Source organism: Mus caroli, chromosome 2 (assembly GCF_900094665.2).
Source record: "Mus caroli chromosome 2, CAROLI_EIJ_v1.1, whole genome shotgun sequence".
Taxonomy (NCBI): Eukaryota; Metazoa; Chordata; class Mammalia; order Rodentia; family Muridae; genus Mus; species Mus caroli.
The window spans coordinates 20480563-20503423 of record NC_034571.1 but is presented as its reverse complement, the minus strand read 5'-3'; the positions used below and the strand labels follow the sequence as shown (position 1 = coordinate 20503423).

The following is a 22861-nucleotide window of genomic DNA, read 5'->3' as shown; positions in this document are numbered from 1 at the left end:
AATGGCTAGAGTCCTCCTCCCCAAGCTCCTGAGCTAATGGCTAGAGTCCTCCTCCCCAAGCTCCTGAGCTAATGGCTAGAGTCCTCCTCTCCAAGCTCCTGAGCTAATGGCTAGAGTCCTCCTCTCCAAGCTCCTGAGCTAATGGCTAGAGTCCTCCTCCCCAAGCTCCCGAGCTTCTGCTTCCTTCTCCTTAACCTGATGCTCAGCATGAGAGTGAGTGCTCAGTGACCTCAGGGTGGGGGTAGTTGCACATGCTTTCTTCTGCTGGGCTAGATTCCCATTACTCCTGTCCTTCAACCTCTCCTCTGCTCCTAGGGACAGACAAACAGACTGCAGCTGTATCCTCAGCTGCCTTGTCTGCCCCTCACAAGGTGTGTTCTGAGGTGCTGTCTGGAGTTGTAGCCTAGGAAGTTTCACAGTATTGCATCAGGGCCCTGGGACAGAGGTCTTTTTTGGTTGAGGCTGTTTGGACTGACATCACCTCTGTGTATATTTTCCATTTCTATGGGAAATCTCCCATTTTTACATAGTTCATAAGCAGCAGAACCACTTATTGTTATTGTATATTGTACTTGACTACTTTTCACTTTGTAGATGCTTCTCATATCTGTGTATTCATATGTTTTCCCCACCACGCCCAAGACTCTGACTGAGTTGCTCAGGTTCAGGGATATTGGTTAGGTATGTCACCAAGGAAGGGTATAGTGGAGAGACTGGACTTTGTCACATAAAGGGCTGGAGAGACTTTAGCTACAAAATTACTCATTAGTACTCCCAGATTACCCTGGCTATGACCTGAACAGTCATTGCTATTTCTGGAATATTTCCCCAAGATGCAAAAATCATAATCTGTAGGACTCACTTTGCACTGAAGGCCAATGAAGGCCTGTGAAGGAGCAGCATCCCCCGAGTCCTCACAAGCTGCATACCCAGTTCCCACCATCAACTGTAACCAAGAAAGGGGTAATGTGCACAGTTGCTTAGCCAGCGGCACTGGCCTGAGTACAACTTGTGATCATGAATAGTGAGAGTTCAGTCTGTCTTCTAATTCAAGAGGTGGAGAGCTAGGGGCCCTGGATGTCACTGGCAAGTTGAAGAGACGGCCAAACATGAGCCTTGTGGCAGAAGTGACACCATGGCCACACAACATCAAGATCATCAAGTGCTTTGAGGCTGGTGCTGGTTCCCTGCAGACCCCTCCAGGAGGTGGATAGCTTGACAGAGCACCTACCAGGTTAAAGCTGGGTCTTGCATTCAGACAGGGCCAGGCAGAGCACCCAAACAGGTTAAAGCTGGGTCCTGCATTTGAACAGGCTCACTGCAAACCTAGCAGGTGGCTGTCTTAATTTCCCATGTGACTATGCGATTTTCTCATCATTTGGGAAAAACTTTGAAACCACAAACTGCCAAACTTTCTAACATTTGTGTATGTGTATGCACAAGCACAGATGTGTGTGTGTGAGCATATGCATGTGTGTATATGTGGAAGAGCCTGTGTGTCTTCTGCATGTGCACATGCAATATACATTGTGCACACATAAGCACATGCATATGTTTTGTGTATCCATGTGAGTTTATCTGTGTGTGTGAGACAGACTGTGTATATGTATACACATCTGTGTATGTATGGTAAGTGTACATGTATATTGTGTGCATATGTGAGTCATTTCATGTATATATGCACATGTTAGGGTGCTTATGTATCGTTTGTGCATTGTGTGAGTTTGTACATGCTGTGGGATACTAGAAAGGCATGGAGCTTCTGGGAGCTGGAACTGCCTTTTCCTCTGGCCTCCCTTTTGCTGCTTCAACATACTGTGTTGAAGCATGGGGACTGAAAATGAGAGCCACACTTACACAGTCATCTATCTATCGAGTAAACACTTCCTGAGCACCTGCTATGTCCTGGGTTTGTGGCCCCAAAAGTGAAAACATAAATACGGCTGTGAGATAGGATAGTTACATGGCCATAGCTTAGAGCCAGGACACTTGAGGAAGGAAGGAAGGATCACATGCCCCTAAGATGTATGAAAGGAGGCAAGATGGACTGAGTGCCAGGCAGCTCTGAGGCAGGTCAGAGGGAGGGAGAGCTGGGGAGACCGTGTGAGCCACAAGTGAAGTGTTAAGACTGGGAGAGACTGAGATGAGAGACCTAGAAATTGAGTTAAATGGGCATCTTTGCCTTTTTACTTGGTAGATAGTGGGAAAGCTTTTGGCTGTTTTGGGAAAATATTCCCAAACAAGGTTAACATGCATCATGTCCACACATTTCCACCGGTGTCATAGAATGGACTTAATGAGTAGTTGGCCCCTTGTAATTGTCCCTAGGATCCAACAAGATTAGCAAACATGGGTGAGACTCAAGTAGAACATCCTCTTTCCAAGAAGTAAACTGGGCAGGACTTATAACTGACCAGCCATGTAGGAGAAAGAAGAGTCTGTGGTGACCAAAGGGTACCATCACTGTGAGGAGGGCTTCTTTGGCTAGGCCAGCAAACTCCAGGGGGACATCAGTGTATCCAGGAAGATGGGAATGATTGAGGGCTATTTAGGTACTTATGAGTAGGGTTTCTGCATCTGAGAAATGGACGGGGTGCAACATGGTAGTGAGAGTCAGGGTCAGAGAGAGACATGGAAAAGGGCTCTGCCATTCAGGAACTGAGGGAAAGACAGACAGCAAGTTCAGTTGAGACTGGCCAATGTTAGGGCTCATGGTGGGGGTGAGTGTGTTTATTCTTCCTCATTTTTCTGAGTGTTTCCTGCTTAGCTTCACGTCCAGGGATTATCTTGGGGCCGACACTTCCTGGGAGCACGAGCCTCTAGGCTCTTCTCTAGGGAGAAGCCTGTGTAGATGTACCCCTCACCTCCACCTCACAGCTCATCTTCCATTGCAGACTGGGTGGGTGGGCGGGGCGGGCTCCATCATGCCTTGTTGCCATAACCTGTAACATTTCCTTTCCAGTTGCCGGATTCATTATAAGGATATGTACAGTTTGTTGCGTTGTATTGCGCCACCCGTTGGCTTAGGAAAGAACTGCCCTCGTAGGTTGGCCTACAAGGTTTGCAACTTCAGAGCCTCCATCTGACATACTTCCCTGCCCGAATCGCAAACACTGCACACACTCCCTGCCTGACTCGGGAATGACAACACCTCACCTTCTCTTTCCTCTGTCCTGCCCTGCCCTGCGTTCCAGCATCCTGGATGCTTTGGTTCCCTGTTTTATCTCCCCTAGCTGGAGGCAGGCAGTCTTCAAGACAGTGCCCAAGGTGTTTTCTGGCCTGGCTAGGCGGAATCTGCCAGGGCCAGTTGTCTGGGTGTGGGGTTTGGGAGGGATGGCATGTGGGTGAGACAGGACCTGTTTTGAACCAAGGAAACAGCCATCACACCTAGCATTCTTGCAGGCTCTTATGAATGGGCTGATGGTCTGACAGGCCAGAGGCTGAGAGCCCAGGGAAGTATGTATGTGGGTGCAAATAAACAAGGAGCAGTTGTCCCTGTGGGTCAGGAGCGGCTTTCAGGTCCCTGGGGGAAGGAAAGAGTGGGAACAAGAAAGGGGAGCCCTCCTGCGTCGCTTCTGGATTGATGTGCTCAGCTCAGGGAGAAACCCCCTGGCCTGGAACTGTGAGCAGAGGGCAGGATCTGGGCAGATCTGCCCTCTGGAGAAAGGCTGGACTCTGCTGTGTCTCTGAGACCCCCAAGCCCACAGGCAGGTGCTCTGGGGTAGAGGGAAGCCCCAGCCTCTTGACTTGGGAAGATGCTACACCAGCCCCAAGATGCTGCCCTGAGTGCCCTAGCCCACAGGGGGCACATCCAACCTATTGGTCCCAACCTGTGATGTCAGAGGCACCAGTGGCACCAGGCCACAGCTTACTCAGCTCCCCCCTTCCTCAAGTCTCCTTCCCATCCAGCCCTGACCTCAGCAGCAGCCCTGCCCTGGGCTGGCCTCGGGCGTCTCTGGGCTTGGAGCTGACTTGCCCTGTCATTAAGTTCAGTCCTTTAAGAGCTTTGGAACTCCTTTTCTAGTTTTCTAGTCTGTTGTAGACTTTTCTCCACTTTCACCTCTGGCCTTATGTGGAAGGAAATCTACCAGCCTATTAAGGCGGGTGATGCTGCTGCTGTGGTTCTCAGCAGTTCTCATCTCCACACAGTCTGGCCAGTGCTTCCCACACGATGAACCAGCTCTTTCTGATTTGGCCTTGTCTGTGGTTCTAAAAGAGTAAAGTCAGAAATTTATAACCCAAAGCCGCCCCGATGCAGCCCTTCCTCACCCCTCCATGTTCATTAGCTCAGACATCACCCCTGCCCGCTGCCCTGCATTGGGCTGCCTATGAGAAGGTGAGGCTGGGGGTGGGGGCAAGCAAGGGTCAAGTCAAGCAGAGATTCCTTCATTTTACTTGTTTTGATTTGGGGCATTTACCCGACACTTTGGTTAACTGAATCTGTTTTCTTGTCTGCTTCCTCCCCTGCCCGCTCCCTGCTCTACCCCTCCTGCCGTGTGCCTCTTCTGTGGACCACCCCACTATGCCTGGCCTCTGGAACGGGTTTCCAGTGGGCGCATCAGTTACAATGACATGTTTGAGATGCTGAAACACATGTCCCCACCTCTGGGGTTGGGGAAGAAATGCCCGGCTCGAGTTGCATACAAGGTAGACCTTGACCCTGCACTGATCCTGCATCCAACCCAGGAGCTGTCTGTGCTTGGCTGGGCCCACCTGGCCCTCATTAAGCCCACAGAGCATTCATGGGCTCTCACCTGCTTCCTTAGGGTTTGTTTGGCTGTTTGGCTGTACCTGGCTGCCTTACCGCTGCTCCCTCACCACCCTGAAACCCTTTGCTCTCATCCCAGACAGAGGCACATGTCTCTGCACTAACCCGACTCCCTGTCTGGCTTTCCTACCACTGACATCCTTGAGGAGCTTGGGATAATAGAGCCAGAGACACCCCATCCCTGGCCCTTTTTCCTTCTCTTCCTGTGCCTTCCCAAGGACGAGAAGACCAATAAAACAATGCTTTTGGACAGAGGGTGCTTTACTCTGGGCTTGAGACTACCTGGATGCCCTGTCCCTATGCTCCTGTCGTGGGTGGTCATCAAGTCTGCAAGGTCTGGCCTCCGCAGCTGGATGGGGCCTGTGGACCTCTGCTGCTTTCCTCTGCCGTACCCTTCTACCCCAACTAAGCTCAGCCTTGTAGGGATTTACGCCCAGCTACAGATGTCAAGGGCTTCATAAGCTTCCCAGTAGAAAGAAGAGGGGCCTTGATGTTGAAAAGGAAAGTCTGTTTGGATGCCCTTGGCTGAGGGTCCCAGCTTTAGGTGTTTAGGAATCTCAGATCACTGAGTCGTGAGGGAGGAAGTGAACATGGACACCTCCAGGCCTCCTTCCTGGTTCAGTCACAGCTCGTTCCACCTGCAGTGCCTTCAGCACTCACAGCCCTGACTGCTCCCCATTAAACAGTGCCAACTGTGTTTGCATCTGTTTGAGAGCTCCCTGCCGGCTCCTCCCTCTTTGGTCCACTGTACTCTGTCCATCTTCTGTCTCCGTATCCCATCTAGGTTTTTGTCTGCCACTTCATTCAGTGTAGTCTATGGGAACCAATCAGCTCTCCCAACACTCACAAATGCCTCTGGGTTCTTCTGCCTTTATCTGCCCTCAACTAGCATGTGTGTTGAAACTGCAGAGGCCCTGCATGCGTGCATGTCTCTATCCATAGGAGGGAGAGCTCTGTTCCTGTGACACCCAGTCAGACAGAAAGGCAGGCAGGAAGGGTTGCACTGCCCTTTCTAGCCATGCCTAAGAATCCTGAGGTTCAGGGTCCGACCAGACCAGGGGAGGCTTCAGGGTAGGTTGCAGATGGTTTGGGGCAAGATGGGGAAGGGCCCACGAGATGCCCCAGTGCCATGTCTGGAGCTTATTTGCCCTGGTCTGCCACTCTGCTTCTCTGAGGTTATATCTTTGTCTGTCCTCCATGACTGGGGGCAAATCTGGGGAAGCCCTTGTGAGGGTGACCCTTGGTGTCCTGGACAGATCTCCCCCTCTTAGAACAGTCTGCTTGCTCTTCTTTCATTCCCATCCCAACTCCCTTCCCTGGAAGAGGAATTCCTTGGCCTCTCACACTGCCATCGGTGCTGGTCTGCAGGGATGCCATGCTCTGGGAAGCAGGCTTTTCCTGGTGTGTAACCCATGTGACATGTGAGGTCCTGGTCCTGTAATTGGACGTGCCCGGTGGGGCTTTGCCAGCATTCATAGGACAAGAGCCTACCTCCTATTTTCTGCACCCCTATGCCCCCTCCATCACAATGAAGATACAGAACTTGGGGGCAAGATACTAGGGCTGTGTGTCCGTCCCCCAAAGAAGGGTGCTTGCTTTAGGGAGGAAGCCCTGTCTAGTTTTCTTCCTATATAGAGGACATTAGTATTCCTGGGGTGCTTCATGGCCAACCGAGTGTTCTCAGATACCTGAGACCCATATCCTCCCTCAGATGTTCTGAGAGCCGGAGTCTCTTGCAGCTGCTGAGTCTACCCAGAGGAATGACTCAGACACATCCCTGTTTCAAGATGTTTTGTCTCTGAAAAACAAGAAAGGGAGCTGGCCACTCAGAGAGATGGGAGCAGCTTGCTCTGCTCATCTGTCTTCAAGTGTGTCTCCCTGGCCCCCTGTTTGTGGTTAAGACCTGAGTTAAGCAAGAACATCTCTCTTGAGGAGTGCCTCACTGGGACTGGACCTCAGAGAGGCCTCTTGGCTGCCACTCCTTACCCCAATGATCCAGTTGCAGATAGAGGACAGGTAAGCAAAACCATAGAATAGGCTCACCAACTATGTTCTAGGCTGTCCCAGGGAGTGACACTCTGCCTTAGGCCCTTCTTCCTCAGCCAGGATCATACCCCCTTATGGCATTTATAGTCAGTGGGCAGGACTCAGGCTCCTGGGCCTGGCTTCTGCTACAGCCTTTACTTGGATTTCTGCTCTTCTCTAGCCAGGAGAATCTCAGCTCAGATGAGAGTGGGGTCCGGGAGGAGAGAATGCTGGCAAAACTTCCACCCACCCAGCCTTCTGGACCAGGCACCTGCCGGGACCACTCTCAGGACGCCAAGCCAAGCTCCAGAGCCCAAACACTAATTCTAGGGTGGGAGTGACCGTAACATGCTTGGCCCTGATCTGCTCCTACTCATCCCCAGCGCCTGGTTCGCATGAACATGCCCATATCCAATGAGGACATGACGGTGCACTTTACATCCACACTGATGGCCCTCATCCGGACAGCACTGGAGATCAAGCTTGCCCCAGGTGAGTCACATAGCCTTGGGAAAAGGACTGGCCAATCAATCAATCCTTAGCAAGTTTCCTGGCAGCCTTGGGTAACTAGTGGGACCTCCTATTTCAAAGCAAAGCAAAACAACACACACACACACACACACACACACACACACACACACACACACACACGTCATCTACTTAGACATGTAAGGAAGATAAAGGGATGGGCTCTGCCTGGGAGACAACTGGATAGACTTACCTGCTCTATTTGGCATTGACCATTCCCATGACAACTGCATTAGAGCTATACTATCTCGTGTCTAAGGAGGGAACCCGCATGGTGAAATGCAATTGCTTGCTCTAGTCATTACATCTAGTAGCGATAGCAATCTCAGTCAGGCTACAGGCAACATGGGGCATCTCCTTCTTTTTCCTTCCCCTCTACCAGGGGAAGCCTGTACCCCATCACTCTCCCACATCTATGCCACACAGCTTGGTTACTTCTGTGCACCAGGCGCCATCTTTTCTCACTGTGTCCCTAAGGCTGGGTGGGACCTATTGTTTGATTGTCTGCTTCTTGCTTTGTTGTTTTCTCCATTTGGGGTTACGTGTGCCAATATGTGAGCATGCTCTTACGTTCTTTTCTTTAAGGGCAATCTCTTACCCCTTATTATGTTCCTCCTTTCCTTCCTTCATAAGAACCAGCTACTCGATCTCTGCTGATTTCTCTCAGGCTTTGCCCTGTCTGTAGCCCTCCTCAGATTCTACTTCCTATGGTTTTTGTTGTTGTTTGGTTGGTTGGGTTTTTTGGTGTTTTGTTTTGTTTTGGCTTCTCTGAGTACAACATCTTAGGGAAATGTATGAGTCCTTTGAAGAATATAAGCGACTAAACTCAGTCAAGATAGATAAGCTTAGGGATAAAGAACGACTTACTTGATAAATCCAGAATTCACATTAAAAATGCTAGGCATGGCTGGGTGTGGTGGTGCACGCCTTTAATCCCAGCACTTGGGAGGCAGAGGCAGGTGGATTTCTGAGTTCGAGGCCAGCCTGGTCTACAAAGTGAGTTCCAGGACAGCCAGGGCTATACAGAGAAACCCTGTCTCGAAAAAAACAAACAAACAAACACCCCACAAAAACAAAAACAAGAAAAATGCTAGGCATGGTAATGTGTGCTTGTAATTCCAGTACCCGTGACATGGGAACCGGCACTAGTACTAGAACTTGGAGGTTCTGGCCAAGCTTAATTTGAGAACTTTAGGCTCCTGAAAATGATGCCTAAGGTTTTCCTCTGGTCTCCACACATGCACCAAGAGGTGTCTCACACAAGCATCAGCATACAGGTACCTTCACTGCCACATGCACCTCATTTATAACACAGGTGCGTAAGAAATGAGATAACCTTGGAAATACTATATTTCTCAGGTAAACTGACAGCAAACAGCCTTCCAACAGAAAATGCAGGCCTAGCTGGCTTCATGGGTGAAGTCTATCAAACAGTTTAATGAATACAGACCATCTAGAAAATAAAAAATAGAGGGAATCTTTCTCAGCTTAATTTAAATGTACTTTATTCTGATATAAGAAACAAAGATATGGCAGGAAATAAAACAATCTTCCTTTGAATGTGGACATAAGGTTCTTCAATATAATTTTAGTGAACTGTCTCTAGACATAAAAATCTTCAGTGCAATTTTAGCAAACTAAATCTATCGGTACATAAAACAGGATAATATATGATGCCGTTGGGGGTTTATTCCAGTTGTGGGAGGCTGGTTCTGTGTTCTAGAGCTCAGTCAGTATAACGTACTGTGCCAAACACTAATCGGGACTGGATGATATCTCCATAGTTACATGGGGGACAAGTCTGTGACAGAATCCAGTGGTCACTCTTGCTAAGAATAGTCCTCTGTGGAGCTGGAATAAATGAGACATCCAAGAAATATATGATAAAGGATATCTATGAAAAACTTGAGCTAATGTAATATTTAACACAGGAACTATAAGAAAGTCAGGCCTGAGGACGGCCTGAGTCAGTGCTCAATTTTCAGAGATATCCTGGAGGCCCTGCCATTCCAGTAAGATGACAGGAAGAGCAAGAGCAAGAGAAGATGATCAATAATGGCTTTAAATATTGTTTTACATAATAAAAATATAATAAAAAGAGCAAAAAACAAAAGTGCCTGTGGTCATAGTTACATTATTATTTGCAGAATTCCAGTCTGCTTCTAAAGTTACTGAAACTGACACACACTTAAAGGTAATATACAAAAGCATTTGTGTTCTAGTAACAATGGAAAATAACTCCATAATGTTTCCTTAAAATGTTTCCTTGAAAAATAAACACAATACAGTGTTTCTATAACATGGATAACTCTAAGAACCCATCTGTACACTTTGTTCTATGAGTTTCACAAATATTTATAGGAAGAATCAAGGACCTAAATAAGTAAGAGTAGCCTGGGTCTTGTTCGTGGATCAGAGTGTGTTGTAGATGAGATGTATCAGCCCTGTCCTTGTCCTAATCGCTGTTATCCAGACAAAAATCCCAACAGATGAATCAATTCTAAGGTTATGGAGAAATGTAGAACTTGAATCATCCGGTTGAAAAGAAGACAAGGCAGGAAACAGCCTCCTCCCGTGAAGCTATGCTGGTCAGGGTGTGACTAGGAGAAACCCACACACATAGAGCCAACTGACTTCCTGCAAATTTGCAAAGGGGATCGATGTAGGAAAGGTACCATTCATCCCTAGTGAGCAGTGGTTTGTAAAGTCAGATAGCCATTTACAAAGGGAGAGATTTTTGACTCACCGTTAGTTTGGAATGTGTACTTATTCTCTTGCTGCTCTGACAAAATAGCGGACAGAAAGCAGTTTTAAAGAGGAAGGCCTTACTTTAGCTAACTGCTCTAGGGGTAGGTAGTCCATCAAGTATGGTGGGAGAGGCCAGAGCATCCCCAAACAGGAAGCAGAGGTGCCTGCTACCATTCACTTACCTTTATTCAGCTCAGAGTGGTGCAGCCTGCATTTATACAGCTTCCCCTCTTGGTTAACCCTCTTCACACACGTGCCTAGCATTTGTCTACAAAGCGATTCTAAAATCTGTTAAGTTTAAACATCACAGAGTACCGGCACAACATACCGCAGACTGGGCAGCTTGCCCAGGAAATCTCTCTAGAGCTAAGGTTCTAGAAACTCTGCTGTCCACTCTTGAAGAAGTCCTGGCAGGGTGGTTTTAGTCTCCTCCTCAGTGAGAGGGTAAACAAGATTTCTGCTGTCTTCTCAGAAGGGCACTCTGAACATTATAACTTTTAATGATAACTATCTTCTACGCTTTTCCACAGTCACTGGCTCTTATGAATTCTGCATAGCAATAATGGGGATGCCTTTCAGTACATAGCATATATTTTGACCTCCTACAAAACTTAACTTGAAAGGGGTTATAAATTTAAAATGATTAAAACCTCTAGAAGGAAAAAAGAGTGTTGACAACTGAGATTAGTGGAGATCTCTCTCTCTCTCTCTCTCTCTCTCTCTCTCTCTCTCTCTCTCTCCTGGAACTCACTCTGTAGACCAGCCTGGCCTCGAAACTCAGAAATTCACCTACCTCTGCCTCCCAAGTGCTGGGATTAAAGGTGTGTGCCACCAATGCCCGGCAAGAGATTTCTTTTTAGAAAAATGCATGAATCCAGATGTTAAGTGTATTTACTACTCCTTCAGAGTATCAGGTTTTGGATCCAAGCAGGAGGCTCACAAATAGGATCTGATGCCCCTTTCTTCTGGCATCCATGGGCAACTCAATAATCATACATATACACACACTATCTATATCTATATCTATATCTATATCTATATCTATATCTATATCTATATCTATATCTATATCTATATCTATCTATCTATCTATCTATCTATCTATCTATCTATATCTATATATATATGAGACTATAGCTGCTCAGGGTATATATATACATATATATATATACACACATATATGTAAGAACCATATAAAAACTGATAAATTAAACTTCATCAAAATTAAAACTTTCACTCTTCAAATGATATTTAAGGTACTGGGGTTATAACTCTGTTATAGAACAGAGGCCCTGGATTCTATCCTACCATGCACACAGACAGACAGACAGACAGACAGACACACACACACACACACACACACATGCACTCATACACGCACCCTGGATTCTATTTTGCACACTCACACAAATATACATACGCACAGTTGTACTGCTTCCTACTGTGCGGGAAGGTCTCCAACTAGTCTGCAGGTCACTGTGTATCTTCCTTTTAGCACCAACGCCATCCTATCTTGCTCTACACATACCTCCCCACACTTGTCTCTGGCTCTGCCTGAATGAGGGGCATGCAGGACTGCTTCTGACATATCTCCCCTTTCCCTCTTGTCCTGGCCCAGCGGGGACGAAGCAGCACCAGTGTGATGCTGAGCTGAGAAAAGAGATCTCTTCTGTGTGGGCTAATCTGCCCCAGAAGACTCTGGACTTACTGGTACCACCCCACAAACGTAAGTGGAGAGTGAAAGGTACCCTCTGCTCCCATCTTCCCTCAGGGCATATGGGAGTGTATTGCTTTGGAGAAGTGAGCGCCCCTCATCCCTGTGTAGCTATGTTGAGTAGCACAGGAGCCATACATGGTGATCTGGAGTCCTCCTACTTTGACAATATATCTCACAACACTTTAAAAAGTGCAAAAGGGAAGCCTAGTATTGGTGCTCAATTCTGAGGGCCTCTTGTAGGGATGCATCTGTCCAATGTAGGAGACACAGGACCAGCTAGTGTTGCTCAGAGTATGCTGTGTTCTGTAGCTAGAGGAGACTAACTACAGAACAGAGCACTAGCACCCGTGGCTGAGCCCACACAGGGGATGAGGGAAAGGCGCTGCCTCCTTACCCAGCTACATTTTCTGTGGCTTCTTTGTGCTGTGTGTCCTCCAAACCTTGCCCTCTGGCCTTTCGCCTGTTCTCTTCAGCTGACGAGATGACAGTGGGGAAGGTCTATGCTGCTCTCATGATATTTGACTTCTACAAACAGAACAAAACCACCCGAGATCAGACTCACCAAGCTCCCGGAGGCCTGTCCCAGGTACAGTTGGGGGAGACTATAGCTGCTCAGGGTTTAATGGCAGAGCTGTCTGCTCTCCGTTAGCTACTTGCTTGGGAGTGCTGTGGAGCCTTGAATTTGAGAGCTGGTTTTTAGGGGTAAGACAGAAGCCCTGGCAGTGTCACCTTTTCTGTGGTTGTCCAGAGAGGATGTGATGTATCTGAGGAAGACTTAGAGGATGGAAAGAGATTCACACACAGGCACACACCAGTGAGATGCCTGGTATAGGCCAGAGTTACTCTTGTCATTGCTCATGGGTTGTGTGGGATGCATCTTTCTGGTGACTTTCTTTAGTGACTACCATGTGGAGGTTCTGTTTTGTAGACACACAGAACTTCTGGTGATGTTTGCCTGGCCCCATGCCATGGCATATTCACTACTCATCCTGGCCTGGAATTCCAGGCAGTAGCCACTATAACCTAAAGATGAGACGACTGACTTTGTATATGACCAGCATTCATCCCTGTAGGTAGAAGAGGCGAGGCTCTGGGTTAAGTGACTTTTCCTGAAGTCCTTTATAGAGGAAAGCTGAGGCAATAATAGAAGGGTCCCTGAGCCTGCCTTGTTTTGTTCACATGCTCCTCTTGGGAAACAAGGTTCTATGCTGCAGAATAAAGAGACTAGACTGTTACATGCTGTACGAGGCTGAGGTACTCAGGCACAGGCCTCTTCCTTGTTCTTCTTGTAGATGGGTCCCGTTTCCCTGTTCCACCCTCTGAAGGCCACCCTGGAGCAGACACAGCCCGCTGTGCTCCGAGGAGCTCGGGTTTTCCTTCGGCAAAAGAGTGCAACTTCCCTCAGCAATGGGGGTGCCATGTGAGTTCCACTGGAGCATGTGAGTGGAGTGTGCTGGTGGGGTGTGCTGGTGGGGCATGCTGGTGGATCAGGACCACCATGTGAGTGCTGGTGGGAAGAACTCAAGGCCAGTGTGAGGGGGGAATATCTGTCCCCACATACTACCTAGAGTTTGGCCTCTAGCTCACATCCTGAAATACCTGAGGCTCATCCACAACAAGATAGGGGGGTTCTCAGGTCCCATCCCACTTCCAGGGATGAGCTCTGGAGCAACTTAATGTCTACCTCCACCCTTGGGTACACAGACACTTGGAAGCTGATAAAGATGGCTACTGCTAGTGTTTTCTATTTGCTAGTTTCCTTGATGGACTTTGAGATTAGCTTCATAGCATTAGGTAGCTATCACCAAGCTTGGGTAGATAGCTGTGCTACTCCTGAGGTAACAGCCACTGCATGTACCTGTGGTTTTAATATGCTTGGCCCATAGGGAGTGGTACTGTTAGGAGGGGTGACCTTGTTCGAGGAAGTGTGTCACTGTGGGAGTGAGCTTTGAAGCCCTGTACAGTATGGAAGAGTCAGTTTCTCCTGGCTGCAGTTAGATCAACGTGCAGAACTTTCAGTTCCTCCTGCACCATGCCTGCCTGGACCCTGCCATGCTCTTGCCTTGATGGTAATGGACTGAACCTCCGAACTTGTAAGCCAGCCCCAATTAAATGTTGTCCTTTATAAGAGTTGCCTTGGTCATGGTGTCTTGTCATAGCAATGGAAACCTAATTAAGACAGAAGTTGGTACCAGGGACTGGGGTATTGTTGTGATAGGCCTGACCATGTTTTTATTTGGGGGGAATGTGGATTTTGGGACTTTGGAAAGCAATGGAATGCTTTTAGTGAGGCTTAATGGACCATCCTAGTAGGAATATGGAAGATGGTAGAGCCGAGGGTGATTTGAACTGTGGAGGCCTGCTAACGCAAAAGGTTTCAGAGGAGAATAATTCTAGTATGTGGCCTAGAGACTGTTCTTGTGATGTTTTAGTGAAAAATTTGGTAGCTCTTTGCCCTTAACTGAAGAGTCTACCTGAGGCTAAGGTAAAGAGATTTTTATTTAGTGTATTGATGAAGGATGTCTTGGAAAAGTCCAGCAGAGACTTTGTTCTCTGATTTACTTTCATGAAGAGCATTCTGATCAAGCACAGCAAGATTAGAAAGGAAAAACACAAAATGTATGGTTCAAGTAATAAAAGGGCACCAGGAAGTGCAATGAAGATAAATCAAGGAAATAAACAGATTAAGTGAGTTATAGTTGGGTGGGCAAGATACCACCCAGCTAAGCTTATTGTTTATCCATTTGCCATTGAACATGGAATGGTTATATCATGTTTGGCATCATTATTACTTAGTTATTGCTTTCATTTGAACTTTTAATCTTAAACGAACCACATTCCAGCAACTCAGGGCACACCTGTGATCCAGATACTGTGGCTGAAAGACACAGGCTTTTGATCTAGATCTTGAGGAGTTGTGGTCCTGAAAAGCTTAGGCCCAGGCATGGTGGCACACACTATTAATCCCAGGAGACAGAAGCAAGCAGATCTCTGAGTTCAAGGCCAGCCTGGTACAGAGCAAGTTCCAAGTTCCTGTTCCAGGCATGGTGGTGGTAAAGGCCTTTAATCCCAGAACTCAGGAGACAGAGACATGCAAGTCTCTGAATTCAAGATCAGTTTACAGAGCAAGTTCCAGGACAGCCAAGCTTAGGCAATGAAAGATGTAATAGAACAGGGAGCCATGTTCCAGCCCCAGCAAGTAGCAGAACTCTGCAGCTTTGGCTATGTGGCTCTCCCTTTAGAGACAAGAGTAGAAGGGCTTAATGGAACAACTGATGCTAGCTAGTTAGCTAGAGATAAGCAATTACCTGTGATTAAGAAGATACCAGCATCACTGAGGTGAAATCTTCTGGGATGTGTTTTCTGAGAGCACAAGGAAGCTGTGTTCTAGAGATAACCAAGGTTGTACCTCATGCTGCAGCTAGACTTGGTAATGTGTAAAAGTCACCAGGTGGTACTGGTTTTGAAGGTGTGAATGGGTCATGGAGAACAGCTGAGGCTTGACACTGAGAGGCCAGGAAAGACCACTGGTAAAGATGCAGCCTCAGTTGCAGTTGACAGCCTAGGACTTAAGGGTCATACAAAGAAGTTGAGGCTTGGCACCATGAAGTGATCCTATGAGAGGCTATTGGTGAGGCCTAGTTGCAGTGGAAGACCCCAGCACATTGAAGATGCCAGTACCATGGGATGACCACCAAGAACAGCAGCAGTGGAATGGAGTCAACCAGAGCCTAGAGTGCTACAGAGGGCAGAGCTTGTGTGACTCAAACCCTTTGGAGGAGCCCAGAAGATCATATGTGGATCCCAGACATCAGAACAAGAAGCTGTAATGCTGAAATTGCCTTGGATCCCCCAAGATGTTTGAGATGCTAGATCCATAGGATATCTACCAAGGAAAGCTGAGTTAGCCCAAGAGAATGAAGTTTGTTGCTGCTGTGTGCCAGATTTGTCAACAGCAGTCAACAAGGATGAAAGGAGTTGGAGATTTGAAAAGTTCTTTGACATTAGAAATGGAGACATGGAGTTTGGAGTTTGTCCAGCTGGTTTTTGGTATGGTATTGGCCTATTACTTCCTCACTATGATGTTTAGGGATGGTAATGTATGTCCTATAATGTTGGAGGTATGTGATCTGCTTTTTGATTTTTTTTTTTTAGTAGGATATTACAGTTAAGAGATTACAAAATCAGAAGAGACTTTGAACTTTGGACTTTTAACATTGTTGAGACTGTTACAGATTTTGGGACTTTGGAAGTTGGACTAAATGTATTTTGCACTATGCTATGGCTAAGTATGGCCCCCATAGACTCATGTGTTTGAACAAGTCTTTGGGGACTAGGGAATGGAATGTGGTGGCTTGAATATGCTTGGCCTATAGTGAGTGGCACTGTTGGGAGATGTGACCTTGTTGGAGGAAGTGTGTTACTGTGGGGCTGGGCTTTGAAGCTCCACACAGTTTGGAAGAGTCAGCTTCTCCTGGCTGCAGTTAGATCAACATGCTCTCCCAGCTCTTCCTGCACCATGCCTGCCTATTCCTTGACATGCTCCTACTTTGATGATTATGGACTGAACCTCTGAACCTGTAAGCCAGCCCCAATTAAATGTTGTCCTTATGAGAGTTGTCTTGGTCATGGTGTCTCGTCACAGCAATGGAAACCCTAACTAGTACACTATCTCTTCTAAGTTCTGTGGTTACTGACTTCTAGTGTCTGTGGACTTTTAAATTGTTTCTTGGTCTGGAGAGATCACTCAGTGGCTAAGAGCACTGGCTGCTCTTCTAGAGGTCCTGAGTTCAATTCCCAACAACCACATGGTGGCTCACAACCATCTATCATGAGATCTGATGCCCTTTTCTGGCATGCAGATAGAGCACTCATATAAATAAAATGAAATAAATAAATAGATGTCTTTTAAAAAAAGTTTCTTCCTTGAGCTCTCAAATGCCTGTTCATAGACAATTATAATTCTGATCTTCCTGGTTCCGTTGAGCCATTTTTCTCCTAGTGTCCCATTTTGGCTTTGATTTTTGAGGCTATTGTATTTCATAGACAAATGGGCCAGGTCTTTTTGTTTCACCTTACTCTTGGACAGTGTTTCTTGAAGTCAATTTCAAAGAGTTAGAGATGAAGGATCACATTTCTCACCCAAGGCTGTGGAGAGGCTCTGGGCATGGCTGGTTACACACTGAAGGCAGGCTTGTTCAGCTTTCCTACATAGCTGGCTTCCAGGAATAGTGATCTTTCATTATTTGTTGACTCTGAGAGACTCACCACCTCAATTTGGCCCTGAAAATGGAAAGAGACCAACATGCAGATCTGTCTGGACCTGTTTCTGTTTTACAGGCAGTACCCCTATCAGCCTTGTGCAGCCAGGCCCAAGTTCATGTTGTGGGCAGCAGACAATGCAGAGGGGAATCCTAACTACAAGTGTGTTAGACATGGCTCTAAGTTGTACAAGTGCATCCAAGAGCTGCCACACAGAGCCTCGTAAGCAACCTCAGTTACATGTTTTCCCTTGCACAAGTTAGTTAGGGTCCCTCTAGTGCATTTAAAATTAATCATGCTCTGAGCAAGTATATGCAACTATGTGAGAGGGGATGTGTGTATTATGTGAGATGTGTACAGATGTGTACCTTAGAGGGGCACATGTGACTGTATTCTATAAAATGTGAGGTGTCTTCGATTTGATTTGAACCAGGCTTCTAGGAAGAAAATAAAACTCGGGTACTTTGATAATTATAACCTCTGCATAGAGCCAGAGGTTCACAAAAAGCTTCACAGAAGGTCAGTGTCTTAGGGCTTTATTACTGTGAACAGATGCCATGACCAGAGCAACTCTTATGAAGGGAAGCATTAGATTGGGGCTGCTTACAGCTTCAGAGGGTTAGTCCATTATTGTCATGGTGGGGAGTATGGCAGCATGCAGACAGACATGGTGCTGGAGAAGGAGCCAAGAGTTCTGTATCTGGATTGGCTGGCAGCAGAAGAGGAGAGGGTGATACTAGGTTTGGCTTGGGCTTCTGAAACCTCAAAGCCCACCCCCTGTGACACACTTTAACAAGGCTATACTTATCTAACAAGGTTATATGTTATACAATGATACTCCCTATGAGTCTATGAGAGCCAGTTTCATTCAAGCCACCACAGTCCACTCCCTGGCCCCATAGGCTTATGTCCAAATCATAATGTAAAATACATTTAGTTCAACTTCAAAAGTCCTCGTAGTCTATTGTAGTCTCAGCAATGATTAAAAGTCCAAAGTCTCTTAACTGTAACCCTTGTAAGTTAAAAATAAAAAGTAGACCATGTACCTCCGATATACAATGGCATATAATCTACCATTCCCAAAGTGAGGAACGAGAGCATGGTGAGGGAACACTGGACCAAAGAAAGGAAGAAAAAAAAAAAAAACAAAACTGGGCCAGCTCCAGACTCTGCATTTCTATGTCTGATGTCAAAATGCTTTTTGAATCTCCAACTTCTTCTAGCTTTGTTGAGTGCAATACACTTATTTCTTTTGTGCGTTGGTTCCACTCCCTGTTAGCAGCTTTCCTAGGCAGGTATCCCATGACTCTGACATCTGCAACATCTTGGGGTCTCCAACACAATCCATACTTCACTTTCCCAGCTTCACACAATGGCCTTTAGGCCTCCATGCAGGGACACCCCTGACATAAGACTGGCCTCAGTGGCTTACCTTAGTTGTAGAACGAGAATCCATAACTTCTTTCTCGTATCTTTGACTCTAAAGTCAGAACCACATGGCTGAAACCGCCAAGTTCTACTGCTTTCTGGGGCTGGAACATGGTCTCCTTGTTCAAATACATTTTCATCAGCTTTCTGTTTTCAGTGGTTTCCTTCACTGACTAAGCTTGGCTGTCCTGAAACTCTGTAGATCAGGATAGCCCCAAGTTCATCAACCCACCTGCCTCTGCCTGACTGCTAGGAGTGAAGGTATATATGCCACCACACTTTTCTTTAATTCCTGGACCTAGCTTGAGCTTCTAAAACACCAAAGCCCACCCCAGTGGCACACTTCCTCCAGCAAGGCCACACCTCCAATAATATCACTCCACACAGTCAGACAACACCCTATCCTATTTTTCCAGCAATGGAGGGTCTGAGCTATGCTGTGACATCAGGGCTGGCAATGTTCCACTGTTTAGCCTGGCTCCCCTCTCATCTAGAGTGTAGTCCCGGGATTGCCTCAAGTGTCATTGAGCTGAAATAGCCTGCAATATACCCAGAAGACAATGGGTGATTCTTATTTAAAATGCCCAGCAAGGACAGATATGGCCTACAGTGTGAGCACACTCTGTGTTCAGAAGTGAGGCCCTGTGCTGAGTGTGCTAAGCTGACTGTGATCAAGTGTCACTCAGCCTATATGATGCACATGTAGTCCTTGCAGAGGGACTGCCTGGGAAGAGTGAGTGCTGTGTGGGCATCTTACCCTGAATACGACTGCTTCCAGGCACCATGAAGAGCAGACATAGTGTGAGGGGCAGGCAGCGAGGGCATCTATGGTCTGACAATTAGGAAGCCAATAGAGGAGTGGAGAGCTGAATGTAAGGAAAAGCTATCAGTAAGAAACTCCCGAGGAAAGTGGCCCAGGAAGGGTCCTGGAGTTTCTTTAGCTGTTGGCAATTTACATTTACCACATAGTTACAGGATGGCCTTGTCCCCTCCCACCGTGGTCTGTGGCAGATGCTTGATTGCCCATATTGCAGAAGAGCCACTAGGGTTGAAGAACTTGCCGATTGCCCCCAGACCAGGGAATGATGGATCTGATTTTCCCTAGAATAAGTATTTCAAGGCCTCTGCCCTGAGAGTACTGTTTAGCTTGGAACTGTAGTGAGCCTGTGCTGTGTACTATATCTTGGTTTGGGGACCATGCTGGAGCTCCTGTGCTGGGATGGGTGTGAGATCAGGGAGGAATGGGACTCACCCTTGCTTGCCAAGACTATGGCTGGTGGAAGTTCTGCAGCCCACAGGTCTCTAACCCTGTAGAACATTTCTTTCCCCAGACAAACCCAGGAAAGTGGCATCAAGGAGTCGCTGTCCTGGGGCACGCAGAGGACCCAAGATGCACTTTATGAGGCCAGAGCACCTCTAGAACGTGGCCATTCTGCAGAGATCCCTGTGGGGCAGTCAGGAACACTGGTGAGCCCTTCCTGGGGGGCTTGTATGAGAGAGGACAGGGAGTGTGTGGCATACGAGGAACATGGAAGCTGGGGATGAGGATGTGTGAGACGGGGGTGGGTGGAGCCAGATGGCTCTGTGATGTGCTACTTAGCAGCCTGCTCTCTTTCAGGCTGTGGATGTCCAGATGCAGAACATGACACTGAGAGGACCAGATGGGGAGCCCCAGCCTGGGCTGGAAAGCCAAGGCAGAGCTGCCTCTATGCCACGTCTAGCGGCAGAAACACAGGTATGTTGTCTTGGAAACATCTAGACTGTGGAGAGGATGGGGTGTCATCGGAGGAGAGGGCTTGATGGTGTACATCAAGAGAGGAGACTGGGTGGCATCTGGATAGCCTACCTGAAGTCACTTGCCTGTGTAACTTTGGACAGCTTCTGCCCTTGGGTTACATGGTATCTGCCTCACCAGGACAATCCTAAGGGCAGAGACAAGGAGACATTAATCACTGAGTTCTGGATCTTCAGCTTTGGTGTCTTCCCTCTAGCTCTGGTCCCCCCCCCCCATTTCTAGTGTCCCCCAGCCCTTGCCTCCTAGACTCTCCTATGTCCTCTGGCCCTCAGACCCCTCCACTCTCCTTCCTCAAGCTCTACTGACCCATCTTCTCCTCAGGTTCGACTCCAGGACCAGAACAGATATGATAATCCAGAAAGTAATGCCTGTGCCTCAGTTTACACTTTTGCTGTTTGGGGTTCTGGGATGGCCCTTCCTGCCCTGTCCCGGAACCCTTATTCTTTTCTTAGCCTCCTGTGAGGTTTTTCTTGTTGAGTATATTTAACTAGGAGCGGGACACCCAACTTAGAGCTGACAGTGCCCTTTATCAGGGTCACTTTTGGAGCCAAGAAGAGGTCCCCGGCTGATCTGAGTCCTTACATCCTGCCCAGGCCTAGATTCTCCCTCTGGCTGTGTCCTCTCCCTTCCTATGGTTATGGAGGTGTCATGTGCTCTTTATCTTACCCTCCTCACCCCCTCCAGCCATGTCTTCCCTTTACAGTGTCCCTATGGCTGTAGCCTACAGTGTGTTCCACCCCCTTCTGCCCTCTTTCCCCCTTTCTGTGCCCACCCCATGGTGTCATGCGCTGAGGTGCTTCCTTCATGGTGGTTTCTTTCCATAGGTCCTGATTTTGTATGTCATGGTTGGGGTGGGGATGAGTCACTCCTTCGGCTGGACCAAAAGAAATCTCCTCCCTCTAGCGGGTGTGAGTTCCACTAGGATTCCTCAGGCATGCCAGCAACCCTGGCAGGACCCACCTGAGGCAACCCAGCTTCCAGTCTCCCTCGAGGGATGCCCCACCCACAGGCTTCTTCTGTCCCACAAGGGGCTCCTTCCGGCTTGACTGGGGCTTGCTCAGGTTCACTTCTTCTGCCAGTTAAAGAGGGAAAAGGTAGGAAAAAACCTCAAGCACAGGGAGCAGTGGAGAAATCTCCAGCACCACGGAGCAGACAGGATCAGTCAGCACCTGACAAGAAGGTTTTACCTGGAGAGGTTGGACACGCCTCCACCCCCACCCCCACCCCCCACCCTACACACAGCAGACACAGAGAACAAGACCCTCTGCAAAGCAGAGGGGCTTGGGAAGCTGAAAATCCAGTTTCTTCCTGACAACTGACATTGTTTTAAGTCTCTGAAGACTTTTCTCCTCTAATTCAGGGTTAACTGGTCTGAAGAGAGTTGATTGGCTTACAACTGTCCTGTAATTAATTCATCCTGACTCTACCGGTTGAGCCAGTCCATCAGCAAGGGGGCTTGCTGCTGGTGGGAGAGAAAAAGCTCACAAGGCTTTTGTTTTAAGCTGCCAGGCTTTTGTCTCCAGCCTGAGCACAAAGCTGGCCATCTTGGAAATTCACTACCTTTATTATTACTGAGCCATGGCCCCTCCCTATTTGTCTAACTCCTACTTTGTCCTCCCCTGCCACCTCTGGCCATGTGCCTCCTTATCCTGTGTCCTTTGTCACAGCCGGCCCCTAATGCCAGCCCCATGAAGCGCTCCATCTCCACACTGGCTCCACGCCCACATGGGACTCAGCTTTGCAGCACAGTTCTGGACCGGCCTCCTCCTAGCCAGGCATCACATCACCACCACCACCGCTGCCACCGGCGCAGAGACAAGAAGCAAAGGTCCCTGGAAAAGGGGCCCAGCCTGTCTGTTGACCCAGAAGGTGGTACGTATACAGGGTCCCAGGAGCCTCATGAATGCTTATGGCCTGACTGGGACAGGGTCCAGCAGTTCACAGGGCCATCTTCCTTGGTATTCCATATGGTCCCAGAATCTGCCATTGGTGTGGGGAGGGGGTATGAATCCCAGTTCTGGGGACCAGGCAGGGCCATAGGCTACCTCAGGCATTGAGTCTGTAGGTGTGGAGCCAGGGGTTTCTGCACTGCTCAGGACTCAGCTGAATTAAACTCTCTCCTTCCTGGTCAGCACCAAGCACTGCTGCAGGACCTGGCCTGCCCCATGGAGAAGGATCCACCGGCTGCCGGCGGGACCGTAAGCAGGAGCGAGGCCGGTCCCAGGAGCGGAGGCAGCCCTCGTCGTCTTCTTCAGAGAAGCAGCGCTTCTATTCCTGTGACCGCTTTGGGAGCCGGGAGCCCCCGCAACTGAAGCCCTCACTCAGTAGCCACCCCACATCGCCAACAGCGGCACTAGAGCCAGGACCCCACCCACAGGTAATCAAACAAGGGAGTATGGTTCAAATGTTCCAGTTCTGCTTGCCCCAGATCTTTGAGCTCCCTCTGTGCCCCGCCCCTCATGTCTGCCTTTCTAGCTACTGAGCCTCTTGATCAGTTGGTCAGTTGTCCCAAATCAGCAGCATGCACGTCTAATCCCTCTTCTTTAGTTTTCCTCTGATTGGAATTCCAGCACTTGATCGGTACGTCCTT

At 48.0% G+C, this 22861-nt stretch overlaps 1 protein-coding gene across 7 annotated transcripts in view; it reads left to right on the top strand.

Annotated features, from left to right (window-relative positions):
• The window catches only part of Cacna1b (calcium voltage-gated channel subunit alpha1 B), a 171978-nt gene that overhangs the window by 145797 nt on the left and 3320 nt on the right, over positions 1-22861 (top strand). For all 7 annotated transcript variants that reach the window (XM_021155454.2, XM_029474069.1, XM_029474066.1 and 4 more), the window contains 9 exons: positions 4551-4647; positions 7177-7285; positions 11688-11795; positions 12260-12372; positions 13079-13206; positions 19808-19943; positions 20095-20211; positions 21939-22143; positions 22404-22648. In XM_021155454.2, the coding sequence (XP_021011113.1) occupies positions 4551-4647; positions 7177-7285; positions 11688-11795; positions 12260-12372; positions 13079-13206; positions 19808-19943; positions 20095-20211; positions 21939-22143; positions 22404-22648 (1258 nt within the window). The remainder of the gene's footprint in view (positions 1-4550; positions 4648-7176; positions 7286-11687; positions 11796-12259; positions 12373-13078; positions 13207-19807; positions 19944-20094; positions 20212-21938; positions 22144-22403; positions 22649-22861) is intronic.